The sequence below is a fragment of the Rhopalosiphum maidis genome, chromosome 3 (assembly GCF_003676215.2).
Source record: "Rhopalosiphum maidis isolate BTI-1 chromosome 3, ASM367621v3, whole genome shotgun sequence".
In the NCBI taxonomy this organism is placed as follows: domain Eukaryota; kingdom Metazoa; phylum Arthropoda; class Insecta; order Hemiptera; family Aphididae; genus Rhopalosiphum; species Rhopalosiphum maidis.
Genome location: NC_040879.1, coordinates 28385559 through 28402376, shown reverse-complemented (window position 1 = coordinate 28402376; position 16818 = coordinate 28385559). Strand labels below are relative to the sequence as shown.

General features: G+C 29.4%; 1 protein-coding gene across 1 annotated transcript; it reads left to right on the top strand.

Annotated features, from left to right (window-relative positions):
- The first annotated feature begins 6065 nt into the window (after positions 1-6065).
- LOC113557878 lies at positions 6066-12199 on the top strand. Its single transcript, XM_026963419.1, has 2 exons — positions 6066-6075; positions 11463-12199. The coding sequence occupies exons 1-2, from the start codon at positions 6066-6068 to the stop codon at positions 12197-12199; spliced, it is 747 nt and encodes a 248-aa protein (XP_026819220.1).
- Positions 12200-16818: the final 4619 nt, after the last annotated feature.

The window sequence follows — 16818 nt, the reverse complement described above, 5'->3', positions numbered from 1 at the left end:
TACTAACATGAGAATTGAGTATTTTATAAGCCATTTAAAAAAATGAATTTGAAAAATATGCCAAATTTAACCATATAAAAACATGTTTTATAGTGTTTATGAAGTATTGGCTTATATGTAATGTATGAAAGTAATTAATGCTAAATAAAAACATATTCTCTTTCTAGTGGTCAAGGTTTCAAGATAACTAACATGAGAATTGAGTATTTCATAACCATAAAAATTTGAATTTGTAATTTACAACGTTAAAATATCATATAAAACATGTTTTTTTAGTGTTTATGAAGTAGTGGCTTATATGTAATGTATGGAAAGTAATTAATGCTAAATAAGAAACATATTCTCTTTCTAGTGGTCAAGGTTTCAAGATACTAACATGAGAATTGAGTATTTTTAATAAGCATTTAAAATGATTTGTAAAATACGCCAAATTTACCATATAAAACATGTTTTTAGTGTTTATGAGTATTGGCTTATATGTAATGTATGAAAGTAATTAATGCTAAATAAGAAACATATTCTCTTTCTAGTGGTCAAGGTTTCAAGATACTAACATGAGAATTGAGTATTTTATAAGCAATTTAAAAAAAATGAATTGTAAAATACGCCAAATTTACCATTAAAAACATGTTTTATAGTGTTTATGAAGTATGGCTTATATGTAATGTATAAAGAATAATAATTGCTAATAAGAACATATTCTCTTCTATTCTAGCGGTCAAGGTTTCAAGATACTAATGAGAATTGAGTTTTTATAAGCAATTTAAAAAATGAATTTGTAAAATACGCCAAATTTACCATATAAAAACATGTTTTATAGTGTTTATTATGAATATAGCATCAACAAAAATACATGGAAGTTAATAATGCTAAATAAGAATCATGTACTTATTCATTGGTCTTGGTTTCATGATACTAATTTTTTGTTTCACTAGTATTAATTTGCTATCAATTAAATTCAATAACCATTACACACACATTGCATATATCCAATATTATTATCAATATCTTCTAGTTTATTTTCAAAATAAGATGTTGATACTTTCCCAAAGTGGTATGAATGCAAATTCCTGTCTCAGCAAGCCTTGGGTGTACTGCTGCACTGCAATCTGAAAAAATGTAGTCAGTTTAATATGTAAAATTAGTGGAGAATTAATTGAGAATTGAGTGTTTCATAAGCAGTTTAAATTATGAATTAAACACGAGTCAAAATTGTCATTTAAAAGCATGTTGATAGTGTTTATGAAGTATCAGCATCAATGAAATACATGGAATTAATAATGCTTAATAAGAATCATTTACATAATTCATTGGTCTTGGTTTCATGATACTTACTTTTTGTTTTCACTAATATTAAGTTGCTATCAATTACATACAGTTATTATTACACGTACCTTGCAAAGACCATTTTGTTGTTTATAAGTATCTTCTAGTTTATTTTCAAAATAAGATGTTGATATTTCCAAAGTGGTATAAATGCAAATTCCTGTCTCAGTAAGCCTTGAGTGAACTGCTGCACTGCAATCTGAAAAAATGTAGTCAGTTAATATGTAAAATTAGTGGAGAATAATTGAGAATTGAGTGTTTCATAAGCAGTTAAAAATATGAATTTATAACACGAGTCAAATTATCATATAAAAGCATGTTTATAGTGTTTATGAAGTATCAGCATCAATGAATACATTAAAAGTTATAATGCTAAAAAAAAATCATTTACTTAATCCAATTGTCACTACTACACACCATAAGGAGAACGAAAATTTCTATAACAACTAGTGCGTGGAAAACACTGGATAATTTAGAAATTGAAACAATCAAAACAAAAACTAACAGACACCCTTCATCTTTAATACAAAATAATTGAAAACTATTTACAGTTGAAACTTAAACACTAGTACGAATGTAAATCTGTAAAAAGATACGAAATTTAAGCATAAACAGATGATAACAAATAATAATTATGATAAGCCATAAAAGATTGTACAAATTAACAGAATGTTTTGTACTTTTAAAAAAGAATACACTTGTACAATAACTGAAAAATACCCCATTTCCATATGAATTTGATGATAATTTTTCAATGATAAATTTAAATCATTTTCTTAATGCATTGGTCGAGGATCAGGACACTGACTGTGTTAATTCGGCCGTAAAATATGAACAATTCGTTGATAGTATAAATATTCTTTCGTAAATGTACAAGACATACAGTCAAAAGCCTAATAAATATGCCGCCCCACTCCGGAGAGCAGTGCAACGGTGAACGCACATAACCAACTAGATTCTTTCCTGTGGTAGGTCAGCCGTCGACCATGGTATGGGGACCTCCCGCCCTCTGTTGGTGTTAATATTGACTTAATGATTAATTTCTTCTATAAACAGTTGAAAATGTGAATTTGTAATTTTTGTCAAAATTATCATTTATATATAGTCTAAATAAAGATTTTTATAGCATAGGTAATAAGAAGAATAAAAATTACAAGCTAAAAGTGTTTACTAATCTTTTATTCATATATATAACAAATAACAATTGTTTCACAACTATTAATTTATTATCAATTATATTCAATAACCATTACACACACATTGCATAAATCCAATTATTATCAGTATCTTCTAGTTATTTCCAAATAAGATGTTGATACTTTCCCAAAGTGGTATGAATGCAAATTTCTGTCTCAGCAAGCCTGGGTGAACTGCTGCACTGCAATCTGAAAAAAATGTAGTCAGTTAATTTGTAAGATTGGTGGAGAATTAATTGAGAAATGAGTGTTTCATAAGCAGTTTAAAATATGAATTTAAAACACGAGTAAAATTATCATTTAAAAGCATGTTTATAGTGTCTATGAAGTACCAGCATCAATGAAATACATGGAAGTTAATAAAGTTAAATAAAAATCATTTACTTAACTCAATGGTGTTGGTTTCATGTCAATTAATTGAGAATTGAGTGTTTCATAAGCAATTAAAAAATGAAATTGTAAAATACGCAAAATTTACCATATAAAAACATGTTTTAGTGTTTATGAAGTATTGGCTTATATGTAATGTATGAAAGTATTAATGCTAAATAAGAAACATATTCTCTTTCTAGTGGTCAAGGTTTCAAGGTACTAACATGAGAATTGAGTATTTTATAAGCAATTTAAAAAAATGAATTTGTAAAATATGCCAAATTTACCATATAAAAACATGTTTTATAGTGTTTATGAAGTATTGGCTTATATGTAAATGTATGAAAGTAATTAATGCTAAATAAGAAACATATTCTCTTTCTAGTGGTCAAGGTTTCAAGATACTAACATGAGAATTGAGTATTTCATAAGCCATAAAAAATTTGAATTTGTAATTTACGTTAAAATATCCATATAAAAACATGTTTTATAGTGTTTATGAAGTATTGGCTTATATGTAATGTATGAAAGTATTAATGCTAAATAAGAAACATATTCTCTTTCTAGTGGTCAGGTTTCAAGATACTAACATGAGAATTGAGTATTTTATAAGCAATTAAAAAAATGAATTTGTAAATACGCCAAATTACACCATATAAAACATGTTTTATAGTGTTTATGAAGTATTGGCTTATATGTAATGTATGAAAGTAATTAATGCTAAATAAGAACATATTCTCTTTCTAGTGGTCAAGGTTTCCAAGATACTAACATGAGAATTGAGTATTTTATAAGCAATTTAAAAAATGAATTTGTAAAATACGCCAAATTTACCATATAAAAACATGTTTTATAGTGTTTATGAAGTATCAGCATCAACAAAAATACATGGAAGTTAATAATGCTAAATAAGAATCATGTACTTAATTCATTGGTCTTGGTTTCATGATACTAATTTTTTGTTTCACTAGTATTAATTTGCTATCAATTAAATTCAATAACCATTACACACACATTGCATATATCCAATATTATTATCAATATCTTCTAGTTTATTTCAAAAGAAGATGTTGATACTTTCCCAACGTGTCATGAATGCACGATTCCTGTCTCAGCACGCCTTGGGTGTGTACTGCTGCACTGCACTCTGAAAAAAATGTAGTCAGTTAATATGTAAAATTAGTGGAGAATTAATTGAGAATTGAGTGTTTCATAAGCAGTTTAAAATATGAATTTATAACACAGAGTCAAATTGTCATTTAAAAAGCATGTTTGATAGTGTTTATGAAGTATCAGCATCAATGAAATACATGGAATTAATAAATGCTTAATAAGAATCATTTACATAATTCATTGGTCTTGGTTTCATGATACTTACTTTTGTTTCACTAATATTAAGTTGCTATCAATTACAATCAGTTATTATTACCGTACCTTGGCAAAAGACCATTATTGTTGTTATAAGTATCTTCTAGTTTATTTTCAAAATAAGATGTTGATATTTTCCAAAGTGGTATAAATGCAAATTCCTGTCTCAGTAAGCCTTGAGTGAACTGCTGCACTGCAATCTGAAAAAAATGTAGTCAGTTAAATATGTAAAATTAGTGGAGAATAATTGAGAATTGAGTGTTTCATAAGCAGTTAAAAATATGAATTTATAACACGAGTCAAAATTATCATAAAAGCATGTTATAGTGTTTTATGAAGTATCAGCATCAATGAAATACATGACAGTTAATAATGCTAAAAAAAGAATCATTTACTTAATCCAATTGTCACTACTACACACCATAAGGAGAACGAAAATAATTCTATAACAACTAGTGCGTGGAAACACTGGATAATTTAGAAATTGAAACAATCAAAACAAAAACTAACAGACAACCTTCATCTTTAATACAAAATAATTGAAAACTATTTACAGTTGAAACTTAAACACTAGTACGAATGTAAATCTGTAAAAAGATACGAAATTTAAGCATAAACAGATGATAACAAATAATAATTATGATAAGCATAAAAGATTGTACAAATTAACAGAATGTTTTGTACTTTTAAAAAAGAATACACTTGTACAATAACTGAAAAATACCCCATTTCCCATATGAATTTGATGATAATTTTCAATGATAAATTTAAATCATTTTCTTAATGCATTGGTCGAGGATCAGGACACTGACTTGTGTTAATTTCGGCCGTAAAATAGAACAATTCGTTGATAGTATAAATATTCTTTCGTAAATGTACAAGACATACAGTCAAAGCCTAATAATATGCCGCCCCACTCCGGAGAGCAGTGCAACGGTGAACGGCACATAACCAACTAGATTCTTCCTGTGGTAGTCAGCCGTCGACCATGGTATGGGGAACCTCCCGCCCTCTGTTGGTGTTAATATTGACTTAATGATTAATTCTTCTATAAACAGTTGAAAATGTGAATTTGTAATTTTTGTCAACATTATCATTTATATATAGTCTAAATAAAAGATTTTTATAGCATAGGTAAATAAGAAGAATAAAAATTACAAGCTAAAAGTGTTTACTAATCTTTTATTCATATATATAACAAATAACAATTGTTTCACAACTATTAATTTATTATCAATTATATTCAATAACCATTACACACACATTGCATAAATCCAATATTATTATCAGTATCTTCTAGTTTATTTCCAAAATAAGATGTTGATACTTTCCCAAAGTGGTATGAATGCAAATTTCTGTCTCAGCAAGCCCTTGGGTGAACTGCTGCACTGCAATCTGAAAAAAATGTAGTCAGTTAAATTTGGTAAGATTGGTGGAGAATTAATGAGAAATGAGTGTTTCATAAGCAGTTTAAAATATGAATTTAAACACGAGTAAAAATTATCATTTAAAAGCATGTTTATAGTGTCTATGAAGTACCAGCATCAATGAAATACATGGAAGTTAATAAGTTAAATAAAATCATTTACTTAACTCAATGGTGTTGGTTTCATGTCAATTAATGAGAATTGAGTGTTGCATAAGCAATTAAAAAATGAAATTGTAAAATACGCAAAATTTACCATATAAAAACATGTTTTATAGTGTTTATGAAGTATTGGCTTATATGTAATGTATGAAAGTAATTAATGCTAAATAAGAAACATATTCTCTTTCTAGTGGTCAAGGTTTTCAAGGTCTAACATGAGAATGAGTATTTATAAGCAATTTAAAAAATGACATTGTAAAATATGCCAAATTTACCATATAAAAACATGTTTTATAGTGTTTATGAAGTATTGGCTTATATGTAATGTATGAAAGTAATTAATGCTAAATAAGAAACATATTCTCTTTCTAGTGGTCAAGGTTTCAAGATACTAACATGAGAATTGAGTATTCATAAGCCATAAAAAATTTGAATTTGTAATTTACGTTAAAATTATCATATAAAAACATGTTTTATAGTGTTTATGAAGTATTGGCTTATATGTAATGTATGAAAGTAATTAATGCTAAATAAGAAACATATTCTCTTTCTAGTGGTCAAGGTTTCAAGATACTAACATGAGAATTGAGTATTTTATAAGCAATTTAAAAAAATGAATTTGTAAAATACGCCAAATTTACCATATAAAAACATGTTTTATAGTGTTTATGAAGTATTGGCTTATATGTAATGTATGAAAGTAATTAATGCTAAATAAGAAACATATTCTCTTTCTAGTGGTCAAGGTTTCAAGATACTAACATGAGAATTGAGTATTTTATAAGCAATTTAAAAAAATGAATTTGTAAAATACGCCAAATTTACCATATAAAAACATGTTTTATAGTGTTTATGAAGTATTAGCATCAACAAAAATACATGGAAGTTAATAATGCTAAATAAGAATCATGTACTTAATTCATTGGTCTTGGTTTCATGATACTAATTTTTGTTTCACTAGTATTAATTTGCTATCAATTAAATTCAATAACCATTACACACACATTGCATATATCCAATATTATTATCAATATCTTCTAGTTTATTTTCAAAATAAGATGTTGATACTTTCCCAAAGTGGTATGAATGCAAATTCCTGTCTCAGCAAGCCTTGGGTGTACTGCTGCACTGCAATCTGAAAAAATGTAGTCAGTTTAATATGTAAAATTAGTGGAGAATTAATTGAGAATTGAGTGTTTCATAAGCAGTTTAAATTATGAATTATAACACGAGTCAAAATTGTCATTTAAAAGCATGTTGATAGTGTTTATGAAGTATCAGCATCAATGAAATACATGGAATTAATAATGCTTAATAAGAATCATTTACATAATTCATTGGTCTTGGTTTCATGATACTTACTTTTTGTTTCACTAATATTAAGTTGCTATCAATTACATACAGTTATTATTACACGTACCTTGCAAAAGACCATTATTGTTGTTATAAGTATCTTCTAGTTTATTTTCAAAATAAGATGTTGATATTTTCCAAAGTGGTATAAATGCAATTCCTGTCTCAGTAAGCCTTGAGTGAACTGCTGCACTGCAATCTGAAAAAAATGTAGTCAGTTAAATATGTAAAATTAGTGGAGAATTAATTGAGAATTGAGTGTTTCATAAGCAGTTAAAAATATGAATTTATAACACGAGTCAAAATTATCATATAAAAGCATGTTTATAGTGTTTATGAAGTATCAGCATCAATGAAATACATTAAAGTTAATAATGCTAAAAAAAATCATTTACTTAATCCAATTGTCACTACTACACACCATAAGGAGAACGAAAATAATTCTATAACAACTAGTGCGTGGAAAACACTGGATAATTTAGAAATTGAAACATCAAAACAAAAACTAACAGACAACCTTCATCTTTAATACAAAATAATTGAAAACTATTTACAGTTGAAACTTAAACACTAGTACGAATGTAAATCTGTAAAAAGATACGAAATTTAAGCATAAACAGATGATAACAAATAATAATTATGATAAGCCATAAAAGATTGTACAAATTAACAGAATGTTTTGTACTTTTAAAAAAGAATACACTTGTACAATAACTGAAAAATACCCCATTTCCATATGAATTTGGATGATAATTTTTCAATGATAAATTTAAATCATTTTCTTAATGCATTGGTCGAGGATCAGGACACTGACTTGTGTTAATTTCGGCCGTAAAATATGAACAATTCGTTGATAGTATAAATATTCTTTCGTAAATGTACAAGACATACAGTCAAAAGCCTAATAAATATGCCGCCCCACTCCGGAGAGCAGTGCAACGGTGAACGGCACATAACCAACTAGATTCTTCCTGTGGTAGGTCAGCCGTCGACCATGGTATGGGGAACCTCCCGCCCTCTGTTGGTGTTAATATTGACTTAATGATTAATTCTTCTATAAACAGTTGAAAATGTGAATTTGTAATTTTTGTCAAAATTATCATTTATATATAGTCTAAATAAAAGATTTTTATAGCATAGGTAAATAAGAAGAATAAAAATTACAAGCTAAAAGTGTTTACTAATCTTTTATTCATATATATAACAAATAACAATTGTTTCACAACTATTAATTTATTATCAATTATATTCAATAACCATTACACACACATTGCATAAATCCAATATTATTATCAGTATCTTCTAGTTTATTTCCAAAATAAGATGTTGATACTTTCCCAAAGTGGTATGAATGCAAATTTCTGTCTCAGCAAGCCTTGGGTGAACTGCTGCACTGCAATCTGAAAAAAATGTAGTCAGTTTAAATTTGTAAGATTGGTGGAGAATTAATTGAGAAATGAGTGTTTCATAAGCAGTTTAAAATATGAATTTAAAACACGAGTAAAAATTATCATTTAAAAGCATGTTTATAGTGTCTATGAAGTACCAGCATCAATGAAATACATGGAAGTTAATAAAGTTAAATAAAAATCATTTACTTAACTCAATGGTGTTGGTTTCATGTCAATTAATTGAGAATTGAGTGTTTCATAAGCAATTAAAAAAATGAAATTGTAAAATACGCAAAATTTACCATATAAAAACATGTTTTATAGTGTTTATGAAGTATTGGCTTATATGTAATGTATGAAAGTAATTAATGCTAAATAAGAAACATATTCTCTTTCTAGTGGTCAAGGTTTCAAGGTACTAACATGAGAATTGAGTATTTATAAGCAATTTAAAAAAATTAATTTGTAAAATATGCCAAATTTACCATATAAAAACATGTTTATAGTGTTTATGAAGTATTGGCTTATATGTAATGTATGAAAGTAATTAATGCTAAATAAGAAACATATTCTCTTTCTAGTGGTCAAGGTTTCAAGATACTAACATGAGAATTGAGTATTTCATAAGCCATAAAAAATTTGAATTTGTAATTTACGTTAAAAATATCATATAAAAACATGTTTTTTAGTGTTTATGAAGTATTGGCTTATATGTAATGTATGAAAGTAATTAATGCTAAATAAGAAACATATTCTCTTTCTAGTGGTCAAGGTTTCAAGATACTAACATGAGAATTGAGTATTTCATAAGCCATAAAAAATTTGAATTTGTAATTTACGTTAAAAATATCATATAAAAACATGTTTTTTAGTGTTCATGAAGTATTGGCTTATATGTAATGTATGAAAGTAATTAATGCTAAATAAAAAACATATTCTCTTTCTAGTGGTCAAGGTTTCAAGATACTAACATGAGAATTGAGTATTTTATAAGCAATTTAAAAAAATGAATTTGTAAAATACGCCAAATTTACCATATAAAAACATGTTTTATAGTGTTTATGAAGTATTGGCTTATATGTAATGTATGAAGTAATTAATGCTAAATAAGAAACATATTCTCTTTCTAGTGGTCAAGGTTTCAAGATACTAACATGAGAATTGAGTATTTTATAAGCAATTTAAAAAAATGAATTTGTAAAATACGCCAAATTTACCATATAAAAACATGTTTTATAGTGTTTATGAAGTATTAGCATCAACAAAAATACATGGAAGTTAATAATGCTAAATAAGAATCATGTACTTAATTCATTGGTCTTGGTTTCATGATACTAATTTTTTGTTTCACTAGTATTAATTTGCTATCAATTAAATTCAATAACCATTACACACACATTGCATATATCCAATATTATTATCAATATCTTCTAGTTTATTTTCAAATAAGATGTTGATACTTTCCCAAAGTGGTATGAATGCAAATTCCTGTCTCAGCAAGCCTTGGGTGTACTGCTGCACTGCAATCTGAAAAAAATGTAGTCAGTTTAATATGTAAAATTAGTGGAGAATTAATTGAGAATTGAGTGTTTCATAAGCAGTTTAAAATATGAATTTATAACACGAGTCAAAATTGTCATTTAAAAGCATGTTGATAGTGTTAGGAACCCTTGCACACACACTTAGATTAGTAAGCATATTATACAATAATATAGTAGTGTAAGCAATATGATTATTTTTTTTGCAAGGGACTGCGTCGCCAAGACAAAAACGTAGAATAAGTAAGAGTTAGTCGTGAATAAGTAACCGATTCGTATAATACTGTGTTGTTAAAATATTCTTTATAATAAATAATTAATAAAGTATTTTCTTAAAGTTAAACAGATTTTGTGTAGTGTTTTGAATACAACCCGTAAGTGAACGGACTCTTTTACAACATATAAATATATACCTTTGGGCCTTAACCGAAAGAGTATATAACAACTGGTGGCAGCGGTACCCTTTCGGAGTATTCTAACACAACGAAGTCTGTCTTTACTCAGGTGACACAGTCGTCAATTTATATAAATTTTAATATTATATACGTAACAAATACGTATCTATACAATATACGTATAATTATATACGTCTATTGTCTATACATCATTCATGCTATGGTGTCTTTATACGTAGCATAATACATCGTGTATAGTGTATTATGCAACGTCAACAACATTCCGGAGTGCGACATTGCAATCATCAACATCGATATTAAAATCGTTTCGATTGTGACGTTTACTCATCATCCGTCACGAGTCGCTGTCGTCGTCAACGCCGCCGTCGTTATCCCTGACTGTGACAGAAAATCTAAGTGGGTCAAACTAACGGAGTGGGAGCGCTGAGCGTCCAGGAACGTCACGAGAGCAGCTACGGTGTTTACATTGTGATAAGCTATCACTGATAATCAGCCGTATCAATCAATAACAACAACAAACAGCATGTATACGTTAAGCATAAGAACTATACTAGTATTACTGTAAGTTATTAATTTATTATAAAACCTTAACGTAATATTAACAAATTACTATTATAATCACTTTTTATATACATATATATACATAAGAATATTAATGCATGTCAACTCATACGAGTGATAGTGAGGGTAGCAATTCTGATTCAACTGAATTAGATCCTGATTTCGTCCCCCACCGAACGGTTGTACCTGATAATCCGTCTAATAAACCATTAACTAGGTTACAAAATAAAACAAATATAAATACAAATCTAAATCTTCTTGATAAAATATCATTAATAGACTTAAACGATAAAAACACTATTTTAAAACCAACGAACATAATGGCGAATAATAACAAACATTACTCTCTTTAGAAACAGCTATAAGACTCGTACCGCAGTTTAATGGAGAAAATCCACAGGATGTATATCCATTCTTTAGTGCATGTGACTTTGTGATTAAGACTGTAGATGAAGAATGTCGCCCTATTCTTTTGCAGGCAATTTTAACAAAATTAGCAGGTAAAGCTTTTGCGATAACACAACATCGAGAGGTTAAATCATGGGACTCACTTAGGGAGTTATTATCAGTTACATTTTGCGCTAAACGAACTCCAGGTTACCTTCAACTAGAATTGTCCACAACCCGATTTAAATCAGGAGAAACTATTCAAGAATATTCTTCAAGAGTCGAGAAATTATTACATGAGCTGTGTAATGTCAGTACAAGCAAAAGAACAATAGCAGAAGCTAAAGCAGTACACGACTATATCAAAGAAACTACTTTAACTACTTACATTGAAGGATTACCAGATAGCATCCGAAATATCATAAAATCTAGAAACCCATCCACTTTGGAAGACGCTATGAAAGTAAGCTTAGAAGAAGAAAAAATATTTTTATCAAATAAAGAAACACGACGTTTGTTCCAAAATAAATCTAACGCTAATAGCACAAATAAATATTGCAAAAACTGCCAAAAAAGTAATCATAATACGAATGAGTGTAGATATGTAAATCGTAGCATAGACACAGGGCAAAACAGCAAACAAAAAAACTCAAATACAAAGCAAGAGACATGCGCATATTGTAAAAAGCTGGTCATTCCATAGAAAAATGCTATAAAAAAAAGGAGCGGATGAAAGAAAAAATAATCAACAAGAAGGTGATAAAGGAAATCAACAAAATTATTCGGGAAACGGATCGGGACCGAATGCCTCGGGCAGTCGTTCGGTCAAAGATTTAAAAATAATAGCCCAAACACAATAAGAACCTTACCATTTACAATAAAATTACATAACGACCATGCAATATTTCAAGCCTCACAATGTACGTCAGGAAGTGCAAAACTCCTAATAGATACAGGCGCAAAACTAAACCTTATCCGACTTGACGTATTGCATGACGAAGTTCTAGTTTCGGATACTAATATTTATCAGTTACAAGGAATAAACGACCGCTTAGTCAACACTATGGGTGGTGTTGTACTTATGATTTCAGATAAGAACCAAACTTTTGAAACCGAATTTCATGTGGTACCATCGTCATTTCCAATTGACGGGGATGGAATCTTGGGTAAACCTTTTCTAAAGGAAAACAAAATCATCATCAACGTAGATCAGGAGGAAATAACTTATCCTGACAATGCCACAACAACCATACCAGCCAGAAGCGAAGCGATAATTCCTATACGAATATTAAACGAACCTATGACTGATTCACAAAGTATTCTTATTCATGCCCAAAACATTAATGAACATATAATCTGTGGAAATGTCTTAAACGAAATAAAACAAAATCAAATACTCATTGCTGTAATAAATCCAACAGAAAACCCACAAACTGTGAAAATTCCAAATCTAAATGAATTATCTCATGAAACTTTTGAAATAGTACCTATAAAATTTACACAAGGTAAAGAAATTCCAAAAAATGCAAATAATCGTATTCAACTATTAAAAGAAAATCTTAGATGCGATCACATGAACAATGAAGAAAAAGAATCCATTGAAAGATTATGCAGTGAATATTCAGACATTTTTTTTCTTGAAGGAGATACATTATCCTGCACAGAAACAATACAACATGAAATCAAAACGTCAGAAACAAACCAACCCATATTTCAGAGACCATATCGTCTCCCTTATTCTCAAAAAAAAGAAATAGATAAACAAATTGAACAACTCGAACAAGATGGAATAATTAGCCCCAGTGACAGTCCATGGAACGCACCATTATTAGTAGTACCAAAGAAAACAGACGCATCAGGTATCCAAAAATATAGGGTAGTAATCGATTTTCGTAAACTTAACGAAATCACTGTGGGAGATGCATTTCCAATGCCAGATATATCAACGATCTTAGATCAGTTAGGAAAAGCTAAATATTTCTCATGCCTAGACATGGCAAGTGGGTATCATCAAATAGCTCTAAAACCAGAAGATAAGCACAAAACCGCTTTCAGCACGGAAAAAGGGCATTTCGAATTCAATAGGATGTGTTTTGGTCTAAAAGGCGCACCAGCAACTTTTCAAAGGTTGATGAACCGAATCCTAATTGGTTTAAATGGTGTGAAATCATTCGTATATTTAGACGACGTGATTGTGATAGGAGCAACAATCAAAGAGCATGAACAAAATTTACGTCAAATATTTGAAAGATTCAAAAAACATGGACTACAATTACAACCGACAAAATGTGAATTCCTTCGACGAGAAGTAATCTACCTCGGACATGTAATCACAGAACAAGGCGTTAAACCAGACCCGAAGAAAATACAATGTATGGTAAACTACCCCACACCAACGAATGCAAAAGACGTAAAATCTTTCCTAGGTCTAGTCGGATATTATCGAAGATTTATCAAAGATTTCAGTAAGAAAGCTAAGCCACTTACTAATTTACTAAAACAAAATCAACAGTTCATCTGGTCAGATCTTTGTCAAGAATCGTTTAATTACTTTAAAAACATTTTAATAAATGAACCAATCTTACAATACCCCGATTTCAATCAACCATTTAATATCACCACAGATGCAAGTAATATTGCAATCGGAGCTATTTTATCGCAAGGGAAAATTGGCTCGGATCTGCCAATTGCATACGCGTCACGTACACTCAATAAAGCGGAAACCAATTATAATACGACAGAAAAAGAATTACTGGCGATACTTTGGGCAGTTAAACAATTTAGACACTACGTGTACGGGTGCAAATTCAACATTGTGACAGATCACAAACCATTATCGTGGTTATTTGGAGTCAAAGATCCTGGAGCTCGTTTGACCAGGTGGCGACTACAATTAGAAGAGTATGACTATAATATCATATATAAGCCAGGAACGCAAAACACAAACGCAGATGCTCTAAGTCGAATAGCAAAAATCGACAAGTTATCAAATGTAGATGACTACAGAACAAAAACATACGAAAAATTCGAAGAAGATATACAGAAAACATTAATAACAAATTCAAATGTAATCGAAATCCAGGGTGATATATTCGAGGCACCTGAAGACATAACTCTTGTAGTTTGTGTATCAAAAAATTTTGAGATGTCACAAGGATTAGCCTTGGAATTCAGAAGAAGACTCGGTCAAATTGAAACATTAAAAGAACAAAACAAAGAAATCACAGAAGTCGCACATATTCAACATAATGAAAAATCTCTAGCATTTATAATCACCAAAGAATTATGCCAACAAACAACTACTTTTGAAACATTTTATAAATGTATCATTAATCTACGAACTTTTTGCGAAGAAAACAATATTACAAAAATCGGATTATCTAGAGTCGACAATGAACTTGATAAACTAAACTGGGAAAAAGTTCGAGCCATTATTAGGTACATTTTCAAAAATTCAAAAATAAAAATCATTATTTATGTCGACATCGAATATTCTGAAGAAGAAAAGCTCAAGATAATCGAAGAATTTCATAATGCTCCACTTGGCGGTCATCAAGGCGTGTCAAGGACAATCAAGCGAATCAAATTACATCACCAATGGAAAGGACTTAAAAGTGATGTTAAAAAATTCATAGCTTCTTGTCAATCATGTCAGCAAAACAAAAGCATGAACAGGACTATCAAACAACCCATGGTAATTACAACAACGGCCAAAAAACCGTTCGAAAAAATATTTCTTGACATTGTGGGACCGTTAACAACAACAAATGAAGGTCATTCATATATACTTACCATTCAAGATGATCTAACCAAATTTTCAGCAGCGTTTCCATTAGTAACTCATGATGCTAACTCGGTAGCAAAAACATTTGTTGAAAAATTTATATGTCAACATGGCATACCTGAATCGATTGTAACTGATTGCGGCACTGAATTTATGAGTAAAATATTCAAAGAATGCTGCAAGCTACTTAAAATAGAAAAAATGAATACTACACCATACCATCCACAATCCAATGGCGGTTTAGAAAGATCTCACCGAACTTTGGCAGAATATCTTAGACACTATGTCAACAAAAACCAAACAGATTGGGATGATTATGTAGCTTTTGCTATATTTGTATACAATACAACAGTTCACACAACAACTAACCATCAACCGTATGAACTTGTTTACGGTTTTCCTGCTACAGTCCCTCACACATTAAGTCGAACACCGCAAGCAAGATATAACTACGATGATTATACATATGAATTAAAACAAAAACTTCAGGAAACATGTAAATCAGCCAGAAATAATATACTAAAAAACAAAGAGAAAACAAAGAAAAAGTACGATCAAAAAGAACTACAAGTAAATGTAAAAGTCGGAGACCAAGTATGGGTAAAAAACCACCAACAGAAGGGAAAATTAGGACCAAAATGGGTGGGCCCTTACAATGTAATACAATTAAATAACAACGAAAACATAACAATTCAACGAGGCAGAAAGGAAATAAAATTACACAAAAATGAAATAAAACTTGCAAACTAAAATTCAATAATTCATAACACACAATGCAAATATAATAATTACTCAGAAATTTGTTTATTAAAATATTCAAAGCCGTATTATATCATTTTGTTTTTCCAATCTTCTTACATTTTTTTTTTCTTCTCATTTTCAGAATTGTTTTTGGAAAAACGATGGCAAATTCATTCAATCTAACTCCAATATACAACCCATCAGGAATCTATTTTCACACAATAAACAATTTACGCATATACAACTCTCACTGGCGCTTCTTAACCTATATTAACATTACAAACTATAATGAAAAGTACAATAAAATCGGTAACATGATAAAAGATTTTGAAGAGTCCTGTGAAATGAGTAAATCCCTTGAGATAGATTCTTTACAACAACTCTGTTCCCAATATAATTATCAAGCATATAACTTTTTATCAGAAATTAGTAGTAATAAAGAACATGTAATGAAAATTATAGATCAACCAAAAAACAATTACCGTACCAAGAGAGGTCTAATCAATTTAGTTGGGAGAGTATCTAACGTCCTATTCGGTGTATGTGACGACACTGACGCAGAATATTTTTACAGTAAAATAAAAGATCTTGAAATTTCGAATTCGCGCGTTTCTAAATTATCTGATGCACAAATACAAATTATGCAATCAATTATATCAAACGTAAACTCATCGCTATTAGAAATAAATAAAAATGAAATTAATTTAGCCGACAAATACAGTTATCTACTTCATGAAATGCAAGCAGATAAAGCTGCAATAGGTATCTTAAATTTTAAAACGGCACTAGAAGAAAGA